We start from the raw sequence: 25,609 nt of genomic DNA on the forward strand, positions 1-25,609 counted from the left end.
GTCCGTGTGAAGGGACAGATCTTGAGCATCAACCTGATGCTCAGGAACAGAACAGAGGAGATCATAGCAGGGCAAATGACTCCACCAGAAGGACCACTGAATCTGAACCACAGAGGCTGAGAAGACAAAAATCCACCAAAACTGGTGGCACTACATGGATACCGGATAATGAAGAAAACAGGTGAAACATCATGAGGTCACAGAAAAAAAAAACACTGGGGCAAGTTTCGCAGGAACACAGGTTTACAAAAAGGGAATGTTGTTCAAAAAACAGGTCCATGAGAGAATACCAGCCAGTCTACATATGAAGAAGGCCCAAGCGTTACACTCTCAACCATTAGAAATCAGGGCAGGAAGGTTCCAGAATGAAGTGTCTTTGTCAGGAGAAATATGCCCAAGCGCAGTTGTGCAGACAGAGAATTCCTGTTAGCCAATCCCATCAGGAAAAACAAGATGCACTTAGGCGCATAGCTATGTGCAGACAGAGAATTCCTATTAGCCTGACCCATACTCATGCCCACCCACCCACCACTAGAGTGGAGTGGTCTCAAGTAGGCTATTTAAACACCTCTGCTGCACTAGGACCTTTCCTTATGGCCTACATACAGCATTCTGACACCCGTTCGTCTGTTTGATTTCCTGTTGCCATTCTGAGCCGTCAGACCATGCTTGTACTCTGCCTGAACAGACTCCTGGGCCTGCTCTTCGGCAATGTTTCTGCCTGGTCCCTGTCCATTTACCATTGCCAACTCCAGATTAAACCCGACTACTCTGCTGCCTGCTACTCGGAGGTGCCTGCTAGTGACCGAACCAGCTTGCCTGACTATGCTCTGTGTCGAGCCTGTGGTGACCATCTTTATTCTTGCTGCCTGTCAAGTACCTGCTGTCTGCCACCTGCCAAGCGCCTGCTGATTGTCTACTAGCCTGCTGTCCTGCATCATGATCCAGCATGAATCCAAGTACGCACAGACCTCATCTGCAGCCGTCATCACCTGAACTACCAGGCACTCGTGCCACTCCAGGCTCTGTTGCCTCCTGTTACTTTACCAGAGGTACCAGGCCAGAGGTGTAAAAGATAGCCTTCCTCTCCACATCAGACTCCATCACTAGGTGCGCAACATGCTTAACCAAGAGGCAAATCTCACAAAGATGATCTCCAAAGAATCTGAGAATACCCGAGACTAGTAGTGAACTCACGTGTATCAACCACAAAGTCATCTTAACGGAAAAACAGGTTAGGGTGCATGAGAGGTAGCCCTACAAGGGTTGGTAGGGAGAAAAGATATACCACAACAACAGACTGATGGAAGGGAACACCAGAGGTACAATAAGAGGAGGAGGAAAAAAAAAAACAAAAAACATCCACATTGACACCCAGACATATCTCTGGGAACAGAGAGGATTTCTGCAGAACCTGACTAACCTTGAGCACAGAACATGGTTCCAAGAATCTGCTTACCCATCCCAGTCCAGCCATAGATGAGGAACAGGAACCTTAGCCACACTGCTAAGGGCATCCACCTGAATAAAGGCATGTTCTGCCTACTGACCAGGTGGGTACAGAGCCCTCAAATTTGATTCTGCCTGTCATGCAGGGGATGCCTTCAAAAGCAAATCCCAGGGCTCCAGACATTTGCTCCAGCCTCTGAAATGGGAACCTCAGATAATGACAACCCTATAAACATCCTCCACAGATTCCAAGTCAATGCCCCAAATTAATTTAGGGAGTATAGACTGAGATCACCTGTGGAAGCAGAACTGTACTCTAACTCAGCGAAGACCTGTTTTCTTGCAGCAGTAATGCAACTAGCCCCAATGTGAGTCAGGGCCCCAGAGACTCAGAGACCCGAGCAGCTATTACTGATGAGGGTTTCAGGCAGCTAGAGATAGGCCAATCACTGAAGATGGGCAGTGGAACCAGACCAGCAAGGAATGACAAACCGGTGCGAAGCAGCCTTGTGAATCACCAATAGGGTGAACGACAGGATAACACCACCAGTGCCGACACCCTGCATGCAGAGGTGATAGCCACTAAAAAAGGCCACCTTCTGGAGCAGCGCAAGCAGGGAAGCCTCCCGAACATTTTGAAAGGGAGGCTTCTGTAGAGCGGAAAGCACACCATTAAGATCCCAGGGCGGCAATGGAGCCCACACTGAAGGAACCAAATGTCCGACACCCTGAAGAAAAATATGCAGCATGTAACGTGAGGCCAAAGGTCACTGGAAAAAGACTGCCAAAAATTATGCCTGGCCCTTGATGGTACTCAAGGCTAATTTCTGTTCACCCCCCCCCCCCCCATTCACCAACTCCCAGGGTGGCAGGGAATCCTGCTCAACCCTCCGTTGCACACCAGAAAAAACACAGTTATCAGCAACTCCAATCAGCCCCCCTTAAGAGCATGTGGCAACAGTCAAGGGGTCCCACCATCCCAGGGGGGCCTACGTCCACCCCAAAACCTTCCAGTAGAGGGGAGACAGCTACTTACCATACCAGGAACAGGGTGGGAACCACACTGGATAGACCACCGCTCCATCGTAATGTGGGTGCCGTCGGCCAGGAGCAACCCTGAGACTCAGTCCGAGGCCAGATCACATGCGTCCTTGCGAGAGGTTTAACTTACAGGCCAGCCACCGTCCAGTGGGGCTATGTTGCGGCCGATCTTGCGTGGAGCTGCGGTCTGCATGTGCCCGCTGGCCAGACTGGGGGGGGGGGGGGACCCTCTGGATCTAGATTACCCTAACCATCGTCCAGTCCGTAAATTGATTGTAGATTCTCCCACGAACAAAACAAAGATAGGAAAAAATTCCATTTATAAATAAAAAAATTGCCAGGACCAGAGATCCCATCAAGGAACTAGGTGCCCTCTAGTTCCTCCTGTTTTGAACTGTATTGTAACTGTATTGTCTTCCTTTACATTGTAAAGCGCTGCGCAAACTGTTTGGATTTTCTTTTGCTTTCATCATCAATAAGAATAGTAAACAGGACAAATAGAGGGTGAATCTCCCTAACGGGCACAGATAGCAAAAACCTGACAAGTATTCTAATCCCTCCCAACTCTAAAACTAAAAATAAAACATGTTGCCTTTAGCGACACTTTACTGAAGGTGTACCTTTAGCGACACTTTACTGAAGGTGTACCTTTAACGACACTTTACTGAAGGTGTACCTGTGCATTTTCTAATTAATCAGTCAAAACTTTAGATCCGGAGACATCTGTAAAAGTTGACATTCTGTAAAAGTTGCTTGACGGCGCTCCTTCCATTTCCCAAGGTTTCCTACTGGTCCTTTGTTGTGATTGACAGTCTCACTGAACACTGGGCAGGCTAAATGTACACGTAGTGTCTAAGCCCAGTTTTTATAGAAAGGTCCAGATGATTACAGGTTCTTAGTACAAATTCAGAGCATATGTAAAGAATTCACCACACAACAGATTTTGAAGGCTACCAGATGTCGGTGTGGATTCTTCTTGTAACATTCAGCTGTCCTTGATAAGACTGCAACCTCACTTGAGTGTGCATATCTTGCAAGTACAGCTGGAGGCCAAGAAAAATATATAAAATACAGAGGTAGGTTAGCTTTGCTTGAGTACAAAGGTATTTTTTTTTGGATGGGGATAGGGGGTGGGGTATTCGGTCAACATAGAGAAGGGTAGGTAGGTAGGTGAAAGTGTTGCCAACACCAACCACTCTTTCAAATTCATCTCTAGATCAGTTATAAAATAGTGTTTAGGAGCACTGTAAATTGCTTTGGAAGCCTTTGACTTGTTACAAAGGAAAGCAATCTTCAAAATGTATCTAAAAGTTATCAAAAGGTTAATCTTCCCAGTAACAAAAACCAGACTTGGGCCACATTCAAAATTCTGTAAATAAACCACCATTGATAATTAATAATGTATTAATGTAAATTTTATTAATGTAATGTACATTAATGTAATAATTTTTTTGTTTTTATCATTTTCAAAAATGGAACCGGTTCACACTGCATTTTTATATGAGATCTGTAGACATTGTATTTTAAATGTTCTGTTTTTATAAAGTTTTGAATGGAACCTGTTCACAATTTTTTTATACACATAAGCTCATGTGTTTATCACGCATTAACTATGAAAAAAGTTATTGAATCTTCCTCCTACTTAACCAGAAGTGTTGAAAACAAAATGTAAATGTATATTAATGCCATATAAGTCTTACATAAGCAATAGGCATGTTACATAAGCAATAACCCGGACTATACATTTTTTTCTCTCTCTTTTTAACATTCTATTTAAAATATTATCAAGTGCAGTTTGTGTGTGCCGTTTTTGGTTTATCTTACAAGACCAAACCACAAGTAAAGGACCATGTGGGTCCAAAAAGGAAGAAAACAGAATACAAAGCTATTAACGCTTTTGGACTATCATTGTTCTTTACAATGTGGTATTACCGTAAGTTAAAACTAAAGCAGTATTAAAAACACAAAAGCAAAATTTATTATATTGCAGCTTACCAATTCTTAGATGTAATGAGGAGTTTTTAGGTGTCTTTTGTTAGGCTTGCCTTCTTCTATTTTCACCTGGTAATCCAGTAAGTCAGTCTGACTACTCCTGAGACAAATCATTTAACACTAGCAGGGCTGCTTACAATTCTCAGCTTTTATTTATGAAAACCTTTATACCAAAAAGGAAAAAAAACTGTTTACTGTAACTGCCTATAAAAGTGTTGGCTGGAGTTGGCTTTAATTTGTTAGTATCAGGGTTCGTACACATTTTTACCAATAAAATTCCATGACTTTTCCATGACTTCAAGTAAATATTCATGACCTAAAGTTTCATGAAATGTCTATGTAACTATCGTAATTTAACCAATATTATCAACTATATTCGAATATACTGGAGAAAAAGATTTGATGGGCGCTCCTGCTTGTGAATAAAGTTTCAGTTCAGGCAGTCATAATGGATAAGGTGCAGCCGGACTGGTATGGATGGCACAGATGCACAAATGCGGCACTTACATCAAGGGCAACTCTTTGTTAGGCTGAAGCAACAGTCCAACGAACAGGCAGAAAAGAGAGAAAGGCACCACTCAGTGTAGCAGGGGTCTGAAGGAGTGGTTCATGCATGCTCCGAAAATGGTTACCACCCCCGCGTCATCACGTTTCTGCGGCCCTCCAGTGAGGTATGCGCTTTAATCGATGCCTCGATCTGACTGCGTCCCCCGATTGGTTTGTCCCTTAAGGGCCATACACACCTGAAGAAAAATCCTCCGATTTTTCTCTGTCTTCTCAGCAGTCATTACCGTTTTTAGTTGACAGTGCATAAATGTTCACGAAATTTCTCATTCGATTTTTCTTTTTTTTTGGCACATTTGTTCCTAGACTTCCGGGTTTTCAGCAACTTCAGATCATGCGTGGTCTTTCGTATCCGATTTTTCACGGACGTACTGCATACACATTAAACGAAAATCGGTCGTCTGGGGACGGACGAAAAAATTTTGGTGTTTGCCCCTCCGTTTTTTTTCGTTGAAAATGTCGGCATCGGCTGCTGAAAGTTGTGTACACACTAGGTGAAAATCGGACGATTTTACCTCGGACGGGAATTTTCGGCAGATTTTCTACTAGTGTGTACCCCACTTTAGTGTTATCTCCTGGCTGCTGGCCAGCCTCAGGGACGGAAACACAGCAGACCCGGAAGGACGCCGAGCTATGAAGATAGACGCTTTCCTCCATGCAAGTTTTTAATATGTGTCAATAAAATTATTTACATCTGCTACACTGAGTGGCGCCTTTCTCTCTTTTCTGCATATCCAAATATACAGTGATTGTGAAACAAATTTCCATGATTTCTCCAAAACTTTGTGGGTTAAAATTTTCCAAAAAACTTTTCCAGGCCTGGAAATTGCCATTTAAAAATTCCATGACTTTTCCAGGTTTTTCATGACAGTACGAACCCTGTAGTATATTTACATTTTCTATTCCTCCCTGTGCTCAGGTATTAGGGGTGGGGACACTAATACAGGAGGTGCGCTACTAGCCAGACCCCCAGATAAAGACAGAGGGGGGAACAAAAAAGCCTAAAAATAAGAAAACTATTGCAGCCACCACATAGGATTGGTAAGCTGCAATATATTACATTTTTTATTTCTTGGGTATAATACTGCTTTAAATGTGTCATTTCAGTAAGTACATATTTTGAATATTGCAGCGAAAAGCATTCATTTATGTTTTTATTTTTTTAATATTTTAAACCTTGCATATACATATTTGTAGATCATCCAGTAGAGGGAGCTTGGTCTTTCTCTATGACCACTTAGCTTTCATAATTAACTGTTGATATAAGGTTTGTACAATGAAGAAAAGTAGGGAGCAAAGCCTACCAAAAAAAATATTCCACGGCCACTTTATTAGCAAGGTCTATTGATCAGAATCTAGCAGATTTTGAATATATTCACAAAGTTGATCATTAAATGTATACATCTAAGGCCTCAGGAATACACCCATTAAAAAAAAAGTGTGTTCAAGTTCATAAAGCGAATAGCCTTTAATAGATCTGAACACAAATAATGATTTTCCATGTACATTTTTCCATGTACATTTTTCCACTCAACGTTCAGGACAGTAAATAGAAACATTCAGGAAAAAATAGTGTTCACAGTACATTAAATGTTGGTTTAAATACAAACTTTTTTTTTGTAAAACGCATCTAGATTGATCTTCTGGGAAAAGACACTGCCAGAAGGCGCCATCAACAGAAAACTGCCTTTTGCTTAGAAATGTAACAACATTTTTAAATGTGAATACATTTTGTCATTATAAAAAGCTAAAGGGTCATCTCATATACATTACAAAATAATAAATTAATAAAATCTCTCATTCAGCCACCCAACCCCTACATAAGACACTGCTCTAATATTCCAAAAGTATGCAAGATACACAATGTTCACTATATCTGGCATCAATACAAACATCTATTGCCAATAAAAAAAAAAAAAAAAAACTAGAAGGGTGGCAGAAGTTGGAATTGACAATTTAACATGTTTATCATTTTTTAAACCGCTGGTGGAAAATGTTTGAGGACACAAAACATAAAAAAAAAAAAAAAAAAAAGAAGGATTGACTGAATGTACACAAAATTTACAGATATTTAAAGCAGACCTGTCATATGTACATACATGAGAAGCAAAGTAAGGCCATGGTTACATAGACGACATCTTCCCATTTACGACATGCTTTGGACAGAGACCAACCACACAATTCACAACTTTTTGAATTTGTTGACATGTGCCAAGACCAGATACAGTCCCCTTTAGATTTATTAAATATATTTTTAAATATTTATTAACAAATCTTGTAAACATTCCCATTTATTAAATGTTGGCAATTCTAAAGATCCTATTCGAACATGCTTGGTCAGGCTTAAAATTACTTCATAAACGCAAAGAATGTATTCATAAAAGATTAACTGCCTTATGCCATAATGGTGAGTATTTTAGATGTAAAACACAGTCTACCTACTGAGTAACTCCATTTTTTTTTAAATCTAGGCATAGCTGCTCCACAACAATTCACCACATGCTCTATTTTGATTGTAATATGGCAATTCTGGAACACCCTCTTTACAGAATTTACTGGCTAGCATTATTAGCTCACTGAATGCTTTAAAGTGTATTTAAAGACAAAACCTATTCTAGTTTTGAATATTGGTACAGCTGTCTTTTTTGCCATCCCCATTAGGGAGATACACAATTTTGATTTGTTCTTGTATCCGTTAAACACAAAATTGAGTTGACACCAGAATAATAATTTTCCGATCTGGACACCATAACAAAATGCACCGGCGATCTACTTCCTTCACAACTTGCTCCAATAGTCCAGTATACAAAATGCCATGGTCTTAAATTCCTACAACCCAGGGAGCTAATAAATACTACTTTAAGTGCAAACTTCTACTTCATAAAATAGAATACGAATACAAAATGAGCACCTGTCACAAACAGATCAGGCATAAAAACAAACAATTTTTTCAGGAAACCGTTTTGCAGAGTCCAGTGTGTGTTTGAGAGTGCTTTCTAGACAGAGGTAGAAATATCACACCAGTTACTGGCAAGCAGGATGTCCATTGATAGTGTAGCCATTTCCGAGTGTACACCAGACTACCAAATGGCCCTGAACGGTCACATGCAGATGGCTTGCCTTGGCACTTAAATACACAGGAAGTAGGAAATAATTTTACAGCTGACACTGCTAATAAAAAGGATGGAGGGTGCAACTATACACTGGAATTCAGCTTTTTACTGTGGCTGTAGTATTAACTGTAGATTAAATAAAACTACACATATCTATTTACATTTTATCCTCTGAGATAACCACACAAGATTCCACAAATGCCTAGCTATGGCATATGCCTATTCCCTATAAAGAGATGGCAGAGCTGTGCACTTGGGAATCTTCCAAGAACAGATAAGGCAGCAACTGAGAAAAGTATAAAATGATCTAGCATTAGTCTATAAAGATCAGCTATCTCCCATGAGCCTGTGCCTCTTGTCTATTCATTTGTCACTAATGGAGCACATGTTAATTTTATCAGCACGTACATTTAACCACATTTCTACCAGCGAGAAGTTTGAGCGACTTCCAACTTTTTTTTTTCTTTTTATATATAAAAAAGGGAAAAAAACAGCCCCCCCCCCCCTCTATATAGAAATGCGCCAGTCAACCCCACAAAAGTGAAAGGTTTTGAATTGAGTGACCTTGGAAATCTAAACCTCTGAGCCTAAACTGGGGTACACACTATGAGAGTCAGATGAAAAATTCCATACGAGACAATCGTTCGATTTTCTTATAGTGTGTACACAACTTTCAACATCCAATTCAGACTTTCCAAAACAAACTGAGGCCGGGTTCACACTTCCATCGGTCACAGCAGGGGGTCCGATGCATCCCTATTCACCGATTCAGGTGTGAATCAGGTCCAAAATTTCTGCAATAATTCGTACAACGCCCCCCTGGAGGTGTGTGAACCGACTCCATTGAGAGCCAGTCACAGTCTCCTGTCATGCGAATTGGATGTGGGGAAACCTGCATTCAATTCGCATAAGTGTGATCCAGCCTGAAGGGACAAACCCCAAATTTTTTCACGTGTGTAAACAGAAAGAACGATTTTCTTTTAATGCACGAGTTTTCTACAAGAAAGCTCGGATATGAAAGACTGCGCATGATCAGAAACAACAAACAAGCCTTTGTTGTTCAATTAGTACCATCCTTGGTTTCGACCTGCTGTGAAACACTGAAAAAAAAAAAAAAAAAACACGATCATTCGTCTGATTTTCTTATAGTGTGTACTGGGCTTTAAAGCCCTGTCTCCATAATATATTTGTGCTCAGTCAACATTTAATGCAGCGTAAAAACATGAACAAACATTTAGTTAATCATCTCCACAAAATTTGGCAAGAGATGATACCAATTTTTAAAGACATGGTCCTTTGAAGTGGAACATCACATGGGAAGCTATAGATTTTAATGCGTATAGGTTACCAAAAATCACTTATTCAGTATACGAGAGTTTTTTTTATTTTATTAGAGTTAAGAATGTGGAAACTTTTTGAAAAACCCTTGTATATAAAAGGCTTCATGCACACTGGGGCTTTTGTAAATGTTTTTCTCCTGAAATGAAAAAAAAAAACAGCTTCAACAACGCATCCAAGTAGCATTTTTTCATTTCATTGGCCAGAATAGTCATTTATTCTCGCCACTGAAACTAAAAAAAAAAAAAACTTTCTGCCATAACACTCTTCTCAAATGAGGGTATTTTTTTTTTTTTCTGCCCATAATCACTCCTGCCTCTAAACTCCTGTAAAAGCCTATGTGTACTTGGACACACAGGCTAACAAGGAAGGGGGTGTTTAGACAGGAAAAAAAAAAGAAAAAGGCGTTCTTGTGAAGGAGGCCAAAGTCCGAAAGATGCAGCTCTCAAAAGTTGCTTTAATTTTTTTAAAGAAAGAAGCAAATAGTTTATAAGAGTTTCCATAATTTGTAACAGTTTTAGGCCCGTTTCACATGGATGATCCGATCAGGCGTTTTTCAGGCGGACCAGATCTGAAGGTCCATGCATTTCTATGGACAGACAGGTGTAAATTATCTTCTGTCCCACCCCCTCTGGGTCTGATCTGGCCCATTAAAATAAATAAAAAAGGGGAATCTGTCCTCTTCCATTTAGGCGAATCAGATCAGAAGGTAGTAGGGTGTAAAACAAACAGCGAATGTCCGTTTACTCCCGGCTGCCCAAAGAGCAGAGCAGGTTCCGTCAATGTCTGCTCTCCAGAAACTGGGCAGACATGAATGTGTCATCTTGCCCGCTCGGCTCAGCATGCAATCTGCGAGCTGATCCCCTGCTGATCCGCCTATGTTAAAGAAGCCTTAGCCAGAACTCACTCTTGAGGCAAGAAACAGTAAGGCTTCCTCAAAATACTAATGCTGAACGCCTATAGAAATATTGAGAGCTGTTCATCATGTCTGACAGGGGTTTATCGTGCGATAAAAACGTCCCCTAATGCCTCGTACACACGCAACGATTGTTGGCCGACCGATCGGCCGTCTTTTGTCCAGTGTTGTGTTGGTTGAAATGTGCTCTAGACTGCACACGAATTTTGTCGGCCAACAACAACCAACTGCAGAAGTGATGTCATGTATTGGTTTACTTTTCGTGTGTTTTTTCTTCTCTGAGCATGCCCAGTCTTGCTCATCACATTTTTGTCTGCCGAAATCTGTACTGACTGAAGAACAATTGGCCGTTCTGGTGACGGCCAACAAAAATTTTATAGCATGCACACCAGATTTTGTCCAGCCGAAAAGTTGCAGTCGGTTGTCGGAAGCATCATACTAACAAGCCGACAATCGGCCGATCGGACGTTGGCCGAAAATTCACGGCCAACAATCGTTGCGTGTGTACGAGGCAGAACTCTGAATTCGTGCTTGACGTGCAGCATTTTCATGTTTTGTTTTAACGCGTTTTCATGTTTTGTTAATATGAACGGCTCTGTGGGCTGTCTAATATCAATTGCAGACTGCTTTACTAAGTGTTTGAAGAGCATTAAAAATGCCCACGTTTAACACCAGTGTTAACAGGGCCTAATAAATAATCTAATTTATGCAGAAAGAACTGAAAATATGCACAATAAGCAGATGTAATTTATACAAATGCAGGATCTCTGTATAAACAACTTTATCTTGTATTTTTGTTCAGGTCTCTGAGGAGAAGGGGTTTTGACTACTATATGTATCCTAGCATGCATCTGCAAGGAGTCAGATTGACACCTTTTTGCTTTGTGTTTCTGTATACAGATTTTTGGCATTTTTAAAATTTGTATCTGCTGATTGTTCATCTTTGTGGTTCCTATTTACATCATATTTTGTTCCCATGCTTCTTGATGGGGAGTTGTGGCTGCAAACTTTTGGAGTTTTGCAACTTCTTTCTCTGTATTGGGGCACAGCACTGGTTGCATAGATGTATGTGTGTGTATGTATATATTATATATAAATAAAAGATTTATCACCTTGTTTTGAGAAGAATATCCAATTACAAAAGCGAGAAACTAGTTAGGTCGGTTATTTTATATTTTTATCAGTGGATTAAAAAAAAAAAAAAAACCCAACACAAACAAAATCGTTATCTAAAAGGATAGAATGGACTCCTCTCCGTGGAAGATTTGGATAAAGTGTAAGGTGTGATTTACGATATAAAAATGTACTGTACCCTTTTTATCAATGGTATGGTTCTATAAATAAACAGGTTTTAATCTGGTTTACTATAGCTATCTGCAGTCCCCAGGAAATGCATTTTCTGGAAGATGGCTGGTATGCATATAAAGCAGACTACATAGTGGTTTTAATGCACACAGCTAGCACAGAAGCACCCACCCTCCAAAAAAAAAAAAAAAAAATGTTACAAAAAAAAAAAAAAAAAATTGTAACCCTCTCTGCTTCCTAAAAAATTAGCTCACAACTTCTTTGTATAGATAGAGGATAGGTAAAACGTTACAGAATTCCACTGTTTTTACGATGTTAGTCTATAAAATGCTCTTGAATTTCAGGGAGTGTCTAGCTAGGCTTACTTGTCATACACCATTATGAAATAATAATGCAGACACCTATATACATTTTTTTTTCTTTACTACTACACACAATTATAAAAAGGGTACAGAACAATACTTTACATTTTAATTTAAGGAGAACTACGTTCTTTGGGGTTTATTTTTAATAAGTTGCTGTGGTTCAGGACTTCACAGTATCACTGGATTGTGTTTGTGCACACAGGGCTTAAAAAAACGCTGCTTTTACAGGCATTTGACATTTTTGCGCTTACAGACCGAAAATCCAGCATGTTTAGGGGAGTATATGTATATTTTAGATAGGAAAAAAAAAAAGAAAAGTGTAAATGCATCTAAAAGCTAGAGGTGTTTAGCACTTAAGCGTTCATTCCAATATGTAGCTTTGGTCACATTTTTTTTAGGCAACTTTTCATCTGCAAGGAGAAAAAGGCGTACAGGGGGGCTGAGCAAATGTTCAACGTTCATGAGGTCTTACACTAAAGGATAAAGATTAACAACATTAGGGAAAAAAATATTAGGACACAGGATAAAACATTTTTTATAGATCACAGGCTTTTGCGGGAGAGACTAGAAATGAATATAGGAATGAACACCTCGAACATGTATAACTTTCCAAAATTAAGATGTAATATGCGTCATACTATTGGTATGCGGTTTACATAAATTGTCGGTCTTGAAAAATTCCCGCCGAATTTTAAAGCATGGCTAAATTCGAATTCTTTATGAAACATCCCAGTGTGAAGCACTCGCTGACGCCAAACACATTAAGAAATGTAAAATTGAAGTGTTTCCCCTAATAACAGAGTGGGAACTGAAGCTGGGAACTTCCCTACCAAAAAATCGGGCAAAGGGGTTTTTGTAAGAACACTAAAACCAGAAAGCTCTTAAATAGCCCAATTCAGTAATAAAATGAATGCATTTAACCCCTCTCAGGTGAATGCAAAAATGATGCTGCCATTGGCAACTTCTCATTCTGTGAATGCATTTTGTCCTGACTAATGCTGCACCTCTGGCTATAATAGCTTTAGATATTAAGCCAAGAAGAAAAAAAAAGAATGGCTTTCCTGATGTGTGTGCATGCTTCAGGTCAGTGACTCAGAGTACTGAAGCAAGAGAGTCAGCACTCAAAAAGTCCACATGGATATCAGGAATAGAATAAAACAGCAAACGGGACAGTTAAAGAATAGGGTGATGTCACTTTTACTTCTTGGTGGTCATATTCATTCTATATTGTGTTAAGAAAATACTATTAAATTAAACCCCACATCAGAGTTCCACTTTTAACTCTTCAGCATCCACTAAAAACTAACATGTGTGTAGACTTCCTCCAATGGTTTCCCTCAAATATGAAATTTTAAAAAGGTTAATTAAAATAAAGCTCTCCTCCCCTTTGAATATGGGAAGCACGTGTCTTGCGCCCCTTTGTTCCTTACTGGGGTTTGCAGTTAAGCCCATCAGGCAGCCAAGTGTCCCATGGAAGTGGTAGGAGATTGCTAAAGCCCAGTGTAAGCTCCAAGTCTTTTTTTTTTTTGGTACATACAGACCTAACTATAATTTTTAGCTGCTAGGGAAGGAGGAAGTTAAAGTTAAAATTAACTTGAAATCCGTGTCCCCCCTCCCTTCCAACCAAAAAGGTATGAAGGGGGTAACCAACATAATCCCCAGTATTGCTTGGGATCTTCCTGCAGTGGATCTTCCCCATTACAGGCTTACCATGCCTCGGTATGAACTGTGTGTGTGTGGAGGCAACTGTCTTAGTAGAAGCAGGGCTTTGCATCCCAACGTCAGAGCCCCCAACAAGGAGAACAGTGAGTAGCACAGAAATGACATCACCAAATCGTACTCCAAATCTCCAGGGACTAGCAGCAGTGCTGTAGATTCAGACTGCAGATATACAGCTATGAAGCTGTGAAAGCATGAGTGCCTAAGCACCCTCACATACTAGGAAACGCACCGCTATTTTTCAGGAGGAATTTCAGAACATTTTTACATAACTGCTCAGGAACAATTAACATTTGTAAATGTTCCCTATAACACAACTAATCTTCACTTTACATGGGCAGGGTTTGAGATCTACAACGCGTGCTGACATTTAAAAAAAAAAAAAAATTATATTACACATATTATATATATATATATATATATATATACACACATATATACATATATATATATACACACACACACACACAGTTAACTACAAAAAAAAAAAAAAAACCCTCATTCTGTTTATTATTCATCTTACACCCCAGTTTCCTTCAACTTCCAACACCCCTGAGACTTCACTCTGGAAAGCTGGGTAACACAAATCTCATGGGAATGCACTGCCACACTATGCTGGATCATCTTCTCTTATTGCACAGATATCTTTTTTTTCTCATAACTAAAAGAAAAATCTATGGGTGCTTTATCAACAATTCTCTATTATATTCTTTATGGGCGACAACAGGTCATATAGTCAGAACTCCTTAAAATGCAAGGCCCACAAAATTTGGATATGGTCCCACTACCACCTGCAATAAATAAGCCAAAGCAGGTGACCAACAGCTGCACTCATCTTGCAACACCATTAACCATCGACCCTCCCCCAAATCACAGCGCACCTTAAGCCTCACAAAGGTGCTCTTGACACCTTTTTCTCAGAGGTGTTGTGGACAGACTGCATCCAAGATGGAGGTGAAAAATAAATGAGGCTGTGTAGGAAGCCTGTACTACAAGTTTTGCAGCTATCACTCCAAATCCACAGACTGAATTAGGCCATCGCAGTTCTCCTGGCAAGTCCAGGTCTTAGGGTTCTCCATCAGCAGCTTCTGATATGGAAGACAGAGGAGCATTGGAACCCTAAACGTATTAAGGCAGTGCCTACCAAAGCAGACTTGGAGCAATACATACACGGTAGAAAATATATAGGATATTGATGTGCTCAAGTCAGAAACAACTCAATTTGGGTATAAAGACTTTAGAATCTGAGTAGGATGTTCCCCTACATGGACCTAAATTCTTAAAGGGATACTAAACACACACTGTTTAATTTACATTGTCCCTTCTTGTTCTCCATGTGGATGAAGGCACTAATTTTAGCAAAAAAAAAATAAATAGATTCCAAGCACCTTTCTCCTAATCGATATACAAACGGTCACATGACCCAGCTCTTTCCCAGCCTGCATGCAGGAAAACAGACAGGAGGAGCTGCTGGTCACATGTACAAAGCTAAAAAAAAAAAAAAAAATACAGACTGGGGTACAGAGTAAAAAATAATTGGGATCAAACGTTTTTTAAAATTGTCATACGAGTACATATAATAAATCAAAAAAATTTTGGTAATAACATAGTGGGGCGGATTTCTGCCAGTCACAGGCTGTCACACCTCTCCAGCCTGTGTCTTAAAATAACAGGAAGGTGAAGCCCCTATAATCTACATGTAACAGCCCATTGTGTTTAGCCTGTTAGTGGGCATGGAGGAGGAGGGAGGGAGTGGGCTGTCATTTACCAGTGTGTATGCGTCACATGTGTGACTCTATAGTCACATGGGGTGCTCAGATGTGAGATAGGGAGGAAATGCTCAGCATAGAATAGAAACTCACTGAGCATGTGCAGAGCTGCCAATACTGCTCTGCAAAATCCCTAGCTGAACTGGGAACTTCGACGGTAAAAAGGGGGAAGACAGAACAGCTGAATCAACCAGTTTTTTTGCAGAAAACAGAAAATGTATCTTATAGTGACTGAGTGAGTATGAACTGCATGTAATACATCATTTGATGGTTTTTTAGGTTATGGCTTTAGTAAAACTTAGGGTCCATTCACACTAGCGCGACTTACTTGGTCGCCTGACAAGTCGCGGTGGGTCGCTTGCCATTGAATAGTACAGGACCCGTTCTAATAGGAGCGACACAAGTCGCTCCGACTTAGAAAAAGGGTCCTGTACTACTTTGGGCGACCTGGAGGCGACTTGCATTGACTTCAATTATATGAAGTCCGTGCAAGTCGTGCCGAGGTCGCGGTGCATGCTGTGCACCGCGACTTCACAGGTCGCCCCACCAAGTCGTGTCGCATGCAGTCTGAACGGGGTCTTAAGGAAAATGTAATGTTTACTATTACAACTTTATTGTGAAAACAGGAAGCAAGACATACATATAAAAGGGCCTCCTAGAAGCCACGCAATCTTAGGATTTCATCTCCATGTTCACAAATAGAGTAAGCCGATCGTTTTTTTTTTTTACATACTGACCTGGAACAAGAACACGAATGAGGACTTTATGACTTTCCTCAATATGAATACTTGTCTTGGGAAGACAAAGCATTTAGGTAATGGAATTAGGGCTAATAGGGGTAATGGGTTAGACATGGAGGCAAACGCAATTTTCAGGGGGTGGAAAATAATAGCAGACCTTGCATTTTATTTCTCTCACGAGGTTTACTTTAACCTAACCTCTGCATGGTTCAGCAACTAACACATCTGGTCCAACTTCCAACTTGAGGGGGAAAAAAAATAAATCAATAAAAATATACTGAAAGGTAGTCCAGACTTGACAAACTCGCCTATTTCTCCCAGGCTTTCTTTAGACTACATGCACACTAGTGTTTTTTTTTTAAACATGCACACTACTTTATTAGCATTTGAGTTTCAGCGTCTAGGAGCAGAGATTTTTTCTGGAGCATTTCTTGCAGTGTTTTTCCAGCAGAAACACTCCTAAAATGCTGCTAAATGCTCCTAAACACTACTAATAGAGTTTTTTTGAGCTTTTTTTTTTTTAAATGCTAACGCTCCTAATTGCTACTACAAAAAGCCATTACTAGCGTTTTCTATCCAGTATTTTTTCCAGTGTTTTTTCTAGACTAAAGTAATAGTAAATGCAGAAGGTTTTTATCTTAATGCATTCTATGCATTTAGATAAAAAGCCTTATGTGTGCAACAACCCTCATACTTACCTGAGGTCCCTCTGGATCCAGCGATATTGCAGGAGTGTCATGGCTGACCGGGACTCCCCTCCTCATTGGCTGAGACAGAAGAGGGGCACCACTGGCTCCCCCTGCTGTCACAGTCAGCCAATGCAGAGCGAAAGGGAAAAGGCTGGGTCGCGGCTCTGTGTCTGAATGGACACAGGGATGCCGCTCAGTGCCCCCACAGCAAGCTGCTTGCTGTGGGGGCACTCAACAGGGAAGGGCATCTAAGAGGGACCCAAGAAGAGGAGGATCGAGTTTGCTCTGTGCTACCACTACATAGAGCAAGTAAGTAGAACACGTTTGTTATTTTGAATTTAAAAAATAAATAAATCTGAAAATGTATGATCACTTTAACAAAAGAAAAGGGCTAGTGTGAATGGAGCCTTATTTTGCATGTTACCAACTGCTACCAAGCAACAGTTGAAAGAGGAGCTTATGGACATCACAAGACAACAACAGCAATTCAGCTCATAAAATTTCTATATGTATAATCAGAAGAGTTTACTTTTACTATTTTCTCAAGAATAGACCAGAATTCTTTTTGGTGGGCAGAGTAAAGCGTACACCAGAAAGTGAAAAACGTTAAAGGCCAACCTAGCATGAACATTAATAAAATGTTCCATTTGTGCGGTAATGGGAGAAGAAAAAAATACATCAAGTATGTGTTTCATTTGCCAAGTTTGGTGTAAACCAACAAGAAGAGCAGCCAATAATGAAAGATCAGGAGATAGGATCCCACTGTTGTCATGTTGCAGATTGCCACATGTGTACAGAAAACTAGCACAGACGTTTAATGTCACCAGGGGCTTTAAAACTCCCACGTTGATGAAGCAGTCCAGTCGTTCAATACAGGTAAAATAAAGAGGGTCTGCTTTCTCTCTGCAGACTTTGGCATTAAATTGCATTTGGCTAGAGGTCTAGCATTGCTGCATAAACACTCCAAAGGGGGAAGGGGGTGGGGGGGGGGGCGGGGAATCTGAATTACTGCCAGCAATTGCTTTTATTTTTTCTTGCTTTAATGTGGCCAATAATTCTAGGTTTAGATAAATTGGGGCCCTGGGCAAGCCTCAAATCTGGGCCCTCTTGGTTTGAATACCGCAGGCCGTCTGATATGACCAACTTCACATGGTAGAGAATACTCTGATCCCTTGCTTACCTATCTGGATTAAATCACCTAGCATTTAAAAACAGACTTTTTGCAAGGGTTAAAAGTCTCCTATTAATAACATTTGGAATACTAAACCATTAGGGCTTTTATTTCTTGCTGTAGAATCATGTTAAAAACAGAAGCGGCAGAAAGCTGGAAAAGGGATAGCTATTAGGTGATGCAGGAATCATGAAAAAGCATGTTAAACCTATTACATTTAGAGGTCACATCAACCCGGTATTTACTGGGAAAAGTGTAAAGCAACTTAAGTGGAATGTTACTGTTTTTTTGCATACATTTTTATTTTTAATAATTGTGTAGAAAGGGTGATGGCCATGAATCAGCGGCCTCCAGACATTTTAAAATAAGGGTTCATTTATGGTCTAACAAATTGTTTGGGGGCGCACAGTGGTCAGTGGGAGTAGAAAATGCCCCCATTTTAATAGGTGGAATGGCGCCCCCGCAGGGGAATTACACACACCACACAAGCATGCAGCCCCAGCGTGTTTACAGAGTGAAGTTCTGTCTTCCTGCACAGAAAGGAAGGTGAGCAGAGATCCAGGTGCTGGGTCTGCTCTTCTGCCAAAGCGGATGGCCTTATTAGAGCTCCAGCTTCACAGGTACAGAAGAGGCAGCATTTCATTAAAGCTATACAACATGCCATTCCAGATATTCCCTTCTAAATTTCTGGCATGCAATTGTTTTTATATATATAGATCTCCAAATCAAGGTTATAAAAAGTCTGAGGACATCACAAAAAACATAATTAAAATGTTTGTTACAACAATGGCCATCTTGAATAACGCCATGGCTTCCAGGGAGGGAGTATGACCAAGATTTTAGGTCAGCCTATGCCAGGAAATCTGATGAATGATTTACTCATGCATGCAATGAGTCAGACATACAAGGATCTGCATGCTTGGTTAACCCTTTCAATCAAGTTTAGCAATGTTATAGTAAAATGATAAAAAGAACAAAAATGAAAAAACACAGCCAAGGCCTCATGCACACTGCATCTGTCAAATGCCCGTTTTACAGACGCTTGACAATTTTTTTTTTCCCTGCCCTATATGCCTCTGTTAGCCTATGTGGCCTATGCAGACAGTGTTTAGAGGCGGGGAGTTCAGGGGCAGAAATTTGAATGCACCAAAATCACCATTCAGGAGAAGAGCATTTGGGCAGAAAAAACACCCAACCTACCTAAACGTGTAAATGCATCAAAATGCTTTTAAAAACACTAGGCGGCAAGGCTTGAGTGTTTATTCATTTTACTAGCCAGAAGAAAAATTCATATTTTGGCCAATGAAATCAATGTGCACCTAAAATCTTGACATGCCTGAGCACGTGTAAATGTGCCCAAACGTCTTTGAAAAAACGCGGCTTTAGGTGAGTTTGTAATGCGATTGTCTCCTGTCACACACTAGGCTTCTCTGAATGCCCTTGTCCTAGGAGGCATACAACTCTCCACTTTTAAAGGCAGCAGGTACACTTTCATACTACAGAACTATATTTTAGGGAGTTTTAAAATCAGAAGGTTTTTTATGTTAATGCATTCTATGCATTAAGATAAATAGCCTTGTGTGTAGCAGCCGCCCCAGCACCCCTAATACTTACCTGAGCCCCATCTCTATCCAGCGATGTCCATGACTCCCTGGGCTGTCTGGGACTCTCCCTCCTGATTGGCTGACACACAGCAGCAGCACCATTGGCTACCACTGCTGTTAAAAGTCAGTTAGCCAAATGGCAGCTCCGGGTCTGAATGGACACACGGAGCTGTGACTCGGCTCGGGTGCCCCATAGCAAGCTGCTTGCTGTGAGGGCACTCGACAGGGTGGAGGGGCCAGGAGCAGTGAAAAGGGACCTGAGAAAAGGAGGATCCGAGCTGCCCTGTGCAGAACCACTGCACAGAGGTGGTAAGTATAGCTGGTAAAAAAAAAACCCAAACACAAGACTTTACATCTATAAGAAGTTGGGGATTTTTTAATTGACATCCTCTAATCTTTTTTTTTTTTTGTAAACAGGGACATCAAGAACTCTACACAAAGTTACCCAGTTTGCCCGCCTGCTGCAGCTATGAATGAGGTCTTGCGCCCTCTGCTTCCCATTTGTTACATGATCCAGAGATTGCAGGAAGATGAATACAGATATAATGTTGCTAGAATTGGATAAATATTTACATTGAACATTACTTAAAACATAATTAGGAGCACAGGGGCAGCATTATCGGTCCCCCTGATATAGCCGAGAAGGGGTTCTGCCCTCACCTAAACTTCATGGTACCTCTGTAAGGATCTGCTCTTTATATTCCATAAAATAAAATACAAAACAACACCAGCATTATGACCTTATTGGCCACCTAGCAGATTTTCCAAAGGAATCAATGGAAACTGCACGACAAAGAAAAAATTTGTAGGGTTCGCTTACAAAAAAATCCCAGGATATTAGAATAAGAGATGGGCAAAATCTTTGCAGGGAAAACATATGCACCTTAAAATCTAGAAAGAATTTAGAATGCCAAATGTTAAAGTTACACTATAAAGCAAATGATAGACACATTTGGACCCTGCCACTGCTGGCCAGTCTTCTGAGCAGAAAAGTTTCCTGGCTGTAACATTCACCCACTCTGGCTTCTCTGATGAGGCACTGTTCCAGAACTATTGTACAGGTAAGGGGTTACCCTCACTTACAGCAGTTCCAGGTCAGTGGCTCACAGAACTGTTGAGAACTGTTGGCTCTAAAGATAATCAGGTAATTCATTCTCAATTGAAAGTCAGCAATGGCAGACCCCATGTCACTGAGAAAAAGTTATCTGATTATAGCAACTTTGGTATCTAAATCAAAGAAGAGAAATGTAATACACTGTAGGTCACAACTTTTTTAGAGCGGAACGGAGGGACCCCTGTTAGCAAAAGTATGTAGGCATAGGACACACACCCAATCACGCCCCCTTAAAGGAAAATTATACAAAAACTATACAAAAAAAGAAAAAGATTAGTTAAACGCACACTTTTTTTTTTTTTTTTTTTTACCACTACTATTCCCTTTATACTGGCTTTTGGAATTTAGAAATTGGATGAAAGGTTTAGCACTGGGAAAGATTTTTTGAAAGATAAAAAGTGCATTTTATATACAACTATATAGACCAGACCAAAATGAGGAGGAAAGAAGGACTTTGTTCCAAATCAGGGACAGTCCCTTTAAAATCAGGGACAGTTGGGAGCTATGCTATACTGTATCTGTGGAGGAGCCTGCAGCGTCATCACCCTTTGCCATAAAGGACATTAGGATTACTGAACACTTCCCCCTCTACCCATGTCCAAACCAAAGGGAAGGTAAGAGAATACAAGAGAACAGAACACAAGTTATAAGTTCACTTGATTTCTAGCAGGATCTACTGTTTTTTCTGCACTTAAACTATTTTAACAGTGCAAAGAATGAATTGCCAGATTATAAAAATAATTATATAGCACCCACATTTGAATTTGTGTGGAATCTAAAGCTAAATATCAGCATATGTATTAAGATAAAAAAAAAGAGAAAAAAAAAAAAAAAAAAAGAAGGAGTTGGCCACTACACATTTCTGTAGCTATGTCTAGGTATGCAAGGATTGCATGTACAGAGTCCACTTTCACAAAAGCATCAGTGCCTCAATCTTATCCAATTTACAGTTTAAAATTTTCCACAAAAAAAAAAAAAAAAAAAACACGCATGCACTAAAACAGTTTTTATTTTTTAAATTCTGAAAAACCTATTAGTTGCACCTTGGATTAATACCTTTCTTGAAGCAAGATTTAAAAAGTAAGCTATATTGTGTATACAAAAAACGCAAGACATGCTAGAAACAACCACCCAGCTATTGCAATGCCACAATATCGCAAACTGAATGGGCATTCAGATTTTCTTTTGCAATTTTGAATAATTTTGCTTAAATTAAGTCAAAGAAAAAACACAAAAAAACATTTTTCAACCTATGAAAATATATCACAAGATAAAAGTATGAGCATGCCTTGGAAAAAAGCAAGAAAAAAAAGTCACTGTAAGTTATAGTTCTAAAATTAAAAAAAAAAAAGAAGAAAGATTTATTGTGTAAATATGTTCTGGTCAGCATTTGACACCATCGCATGTAGAACACTCTAAAAACAAGGCTCAGACAGGCACGTATTAGTAAAACGGGTGCCAGAGATAGGCTTTAAGCCACTTAAAAAAAACTCTGGTCTCGGTCAGATACCGAAACATCAATACGGGAAAAAGTAATGTAAAGGAATGCCACAACTTCAATAAAAGTCAAAACTTTAAAATCTGAAAATTAGTGCATACCTCCCACTGCAGATGAGGCGGTATATTTCGGATCTGTAGCTTCCGACTTCTGAAAACAGAAAGAAAACATTGCATGAGAGCAGATAATATACAAAAGCCATATCATTGATTCTAGTCGGCATTAAAAGACCCCTTTACAGATACACAAGGGAAGCCTGCAGCATGGACGACGACTGGGAGTCGACATCCCAAGAATCTTTACTCTGAAATCAGATTCAGTCATCTACTGCACTACTACATGAGCTCTAACTGGCTATGAGCTAACTAATCACATACAATTGCTGGGGAATTCCTATCATTCCTGGTCTTTGAAGTTGAAATCATTCAATTAGCTCACTGCATTTTCAGCAGGGAGGGGGAAACTTGCTCTCCCAACATGCTTTTCTGAAACTTTCTTGTATAGGATATCCACTTCGGGGGAGGGACGCTGGCATGAACAATGCAAATGACTCACATCTGGCAGGGCACTGGTTAAGGGACTCTACAAAAACAGATATTTATCCTAAGGAACGAACAGCCAAACATTTGTGGTGGTGAAGCGCTTGCTGCAGCGTGTTTAAAGGATGAACAAGCAAATGCCTGAAATGCCACATACTCCCTGGGATTCCCAAGAATGCACACGGTAAATATATACAGAAAAAGGTTTTTACTTCAGATTGTACCCTTGGAAAAAAAAAAAAAAAAACACACGATTTGGAACCGGGCAGACAGCATGGTGACATGTCCAGGCAGTAGGGCTTGCAATAAAATAAAAACTTAGCTCCTACTTCCATCACTCACAAGTATCCCCTGATAGGGATAGGAACCGTCTAAAACACATTTCACTCCAAAAAGATCTCAGCAGAGAAATAATCCTGGTAAAATACCAGGTTTTACCTGCACAGGGTACTGCAGGCAAAATGCAGTGAATTTTTACAGTGAAATAAAAAGCCAAACACATATTCAAAAGTAATATAAACCCCCCCCCCCCCCAAAAAAAAAAAAAAAAAAAAAAAAGTGCTGTATCAGCACACAGCGACAGCCATTTCAATGGTCTTTCCACCAGAGCATCAAGCAGTTTTTTTTTCTTTTTTAAGGCTACATTCACACCTGAGCGTATCGTTTTCACGCGTTTTTTTACCGCGATTACCAGGCGTTTTTACAGGTGTTTTTAGATTGAATAGAGACCAATGGAAAACGCCTGTAATCTGCCCAAAAAGAAACTCATGTACTTTGAGCGTTTTGCTCACAGCGTCAAAACGCTCAGATGTGAACAGGGGCCATTGAAATGAATAGGATTCGTCTTGTTGGGCATTTTGAGAGCTGATCCTAGAGCAGAAAAACTCCCCAAAACGCCTACATGTGAACGGAGCCTGAACTTTTCTAAAAATGTAAATAAAATTCAGAGAACACACAGAATGTTACCAGTTTATGTATTCAATAGAAAAATAAAGCAAGCCATAGATGCAATTTTCTTTACTACAATCAAAGGTTTGCTGTAAAGAAAATTGTCTAAATCTCCCCCTCCCCCCCACAGCAGTGTTATGTCCTGCAGGCAATGAGCCTTCCCTGCTGGCAGAACGCAATGATCACAGCTAGCGGCTAGCAGCAATCGCATGCAAAAAAAAAAAAAATCTGACAGGCTGGTAACAGTGAAGTCGATCGATAGATTGACGTCCGTACAACAAACCTGCCCACAGATGGATCGAATCTTGGCCAGTCCCTGCTGAACTGGCTTAAGGCTTTCTGGCTTAATTTATAACAGCCTTTTTTAAACCTAGCAAACCTTCGCAAAATTCGTAAAAATGACCCAACAATTGGATACAAGCCACCAGGTGGATCAAATCTGCCATATAGTCGCAAAGCCACAAATTTTCACTGTGCACCATTACAACCTTCTAGCTGCTGGCGTCCTAACAACCAATGACATCACCATGTGATAAGGAGAACGTCAGGCACCTGCACAGCATCCTTTTTGACCCGCCTCTGCCCCTCTCAGTGACTACTGGGGTCACATTAGCAGAGTGACGGCGACAAACTGAGGGAGGTAAGAAACGCTGGAATACTAGCCAGTACCAGTGTGCAACAGTGTATTTGCTTTGGAAGCATACATTTCCATTAGGACACCATAACTTTTGGTGTCCTACATATATGAATGTTGCTGGATTCTGTTAAAGGTTTTTATTAACCGTATAAAAAATAAATACATTAAAAAAAAAAAAAAAAAAAAAAAAAAAAAAACACTATGTGCATGTGTGCTTCTCACTTTAAAAAACGTGTTTGTTGCCGTTATTCACACAGTGAAAATTATAAAAACATTAAACCATAGCGCAACCACAATACCACTATATAGAAAGTACAACATTAAGTGTGCAAAACACCATACCTGTAGCTATTACTAGTCCATCAGTTGGACAAAGTGCTTATGTGCACCAATTACATTCACATGCACAATGTGACAATTTAAATAATATTTAAAATACAAAAACATTTAAACTTACATGTGAAAAAATTGGTCAAATATTATAAACAAGCAAGTGGCCAGTGAATGTCCGTACAAATGGCATTAACGTTTATGTGCAAAATTAAATCCAGTAATAAAACAAGCAAGTGGCCAGTGATAGTCCGCAGAAAAATAAAGTGCTTCCGTGCCAAACTGATAAGGTCCTGTCCTATAATTTTTTATGATTCCCACACAGTGATCAGTGCTTCACACCACAAAAGTGCTTGCACTTACCAGACATCGTGGACCCCTTAGCAATATTGCATGTGGGTCTAACAGGCTTGGCCTGGTAAGTGGAAACTGGGTCCCTTCCTGCGGGTACTTACAAGATCATAACTCATAAATGGAAGAGAAAAGGATCGAAAATAGCATAATATGTTCCTTTTATTTACCATGCGCATAGAAAAATTACACTTTCGCAGTATATATAAGTGCAAAGAGGCAGGCGTGTACTCAGCTTTTCCAGGCGCAGGCGTGGAGTCCACACTTTGTGTGCGTTCCAATGTCAGCCGGACAGTCCGTCACTGAGGAATCGGAATCTGCATTGACGCGTTTCGCCCCTCCCACAAGGCGTTCCCAAAGACAAAGATTCACGGTCACTCAGCGAACATAGGTAGTAGTCAAGCACGGATGAATATC

The 25,609-nt window shown here is 40.2% G+C and overlaps 1 protein-coding gene across 2 annotated transcripts in view; it reads right to left on the reverse strand.

Annotated features, from left to right (window-relative positions):
- IGF2BP3 (insulin like growth factor 2 mRNA binding protein 3) overlaps positions 1-25,609 on the reverse strand; it is a 165,509-nt gene that overhangs the window by 69,036 nt on the left and 70,864 nt on the right. The window contains exons 1-2 of one of the 2 annotated variants that reach the window (XM_082259699.1): positions 22,765-22,809; positions 22,489-22,537 (exon numbers count right to left, since the gene is read on the reverse strand). In XM_082259699.1, coding sequence (XP_082115825.1) covers positions 22,489-22,537; positions 22,765-22,787 — 72 coding nt within the window. In that variant the 5' untranslated portion in view covers positions 22,788-22,809. Of the gene's footprint in view, positions 1-22,488; positions 22,538-22,764; positions 22,810-25,609 lie in introns of those variants that run through there. The other variant, XM_082259698.1, reaches the window with a different exon arrangement.

The sequence above is a fragment of the Pelophylax lessonae genome (genome assembly GCF_965119305.1).
Source record: "Pelophylax lessonae genome assembly, chromosome: 5".
NCBI lineage: Eukaryota > Metazoa > Chordata > Amphibia > Anura > Ranidae > Pelophylax > Pelophylax lessonae.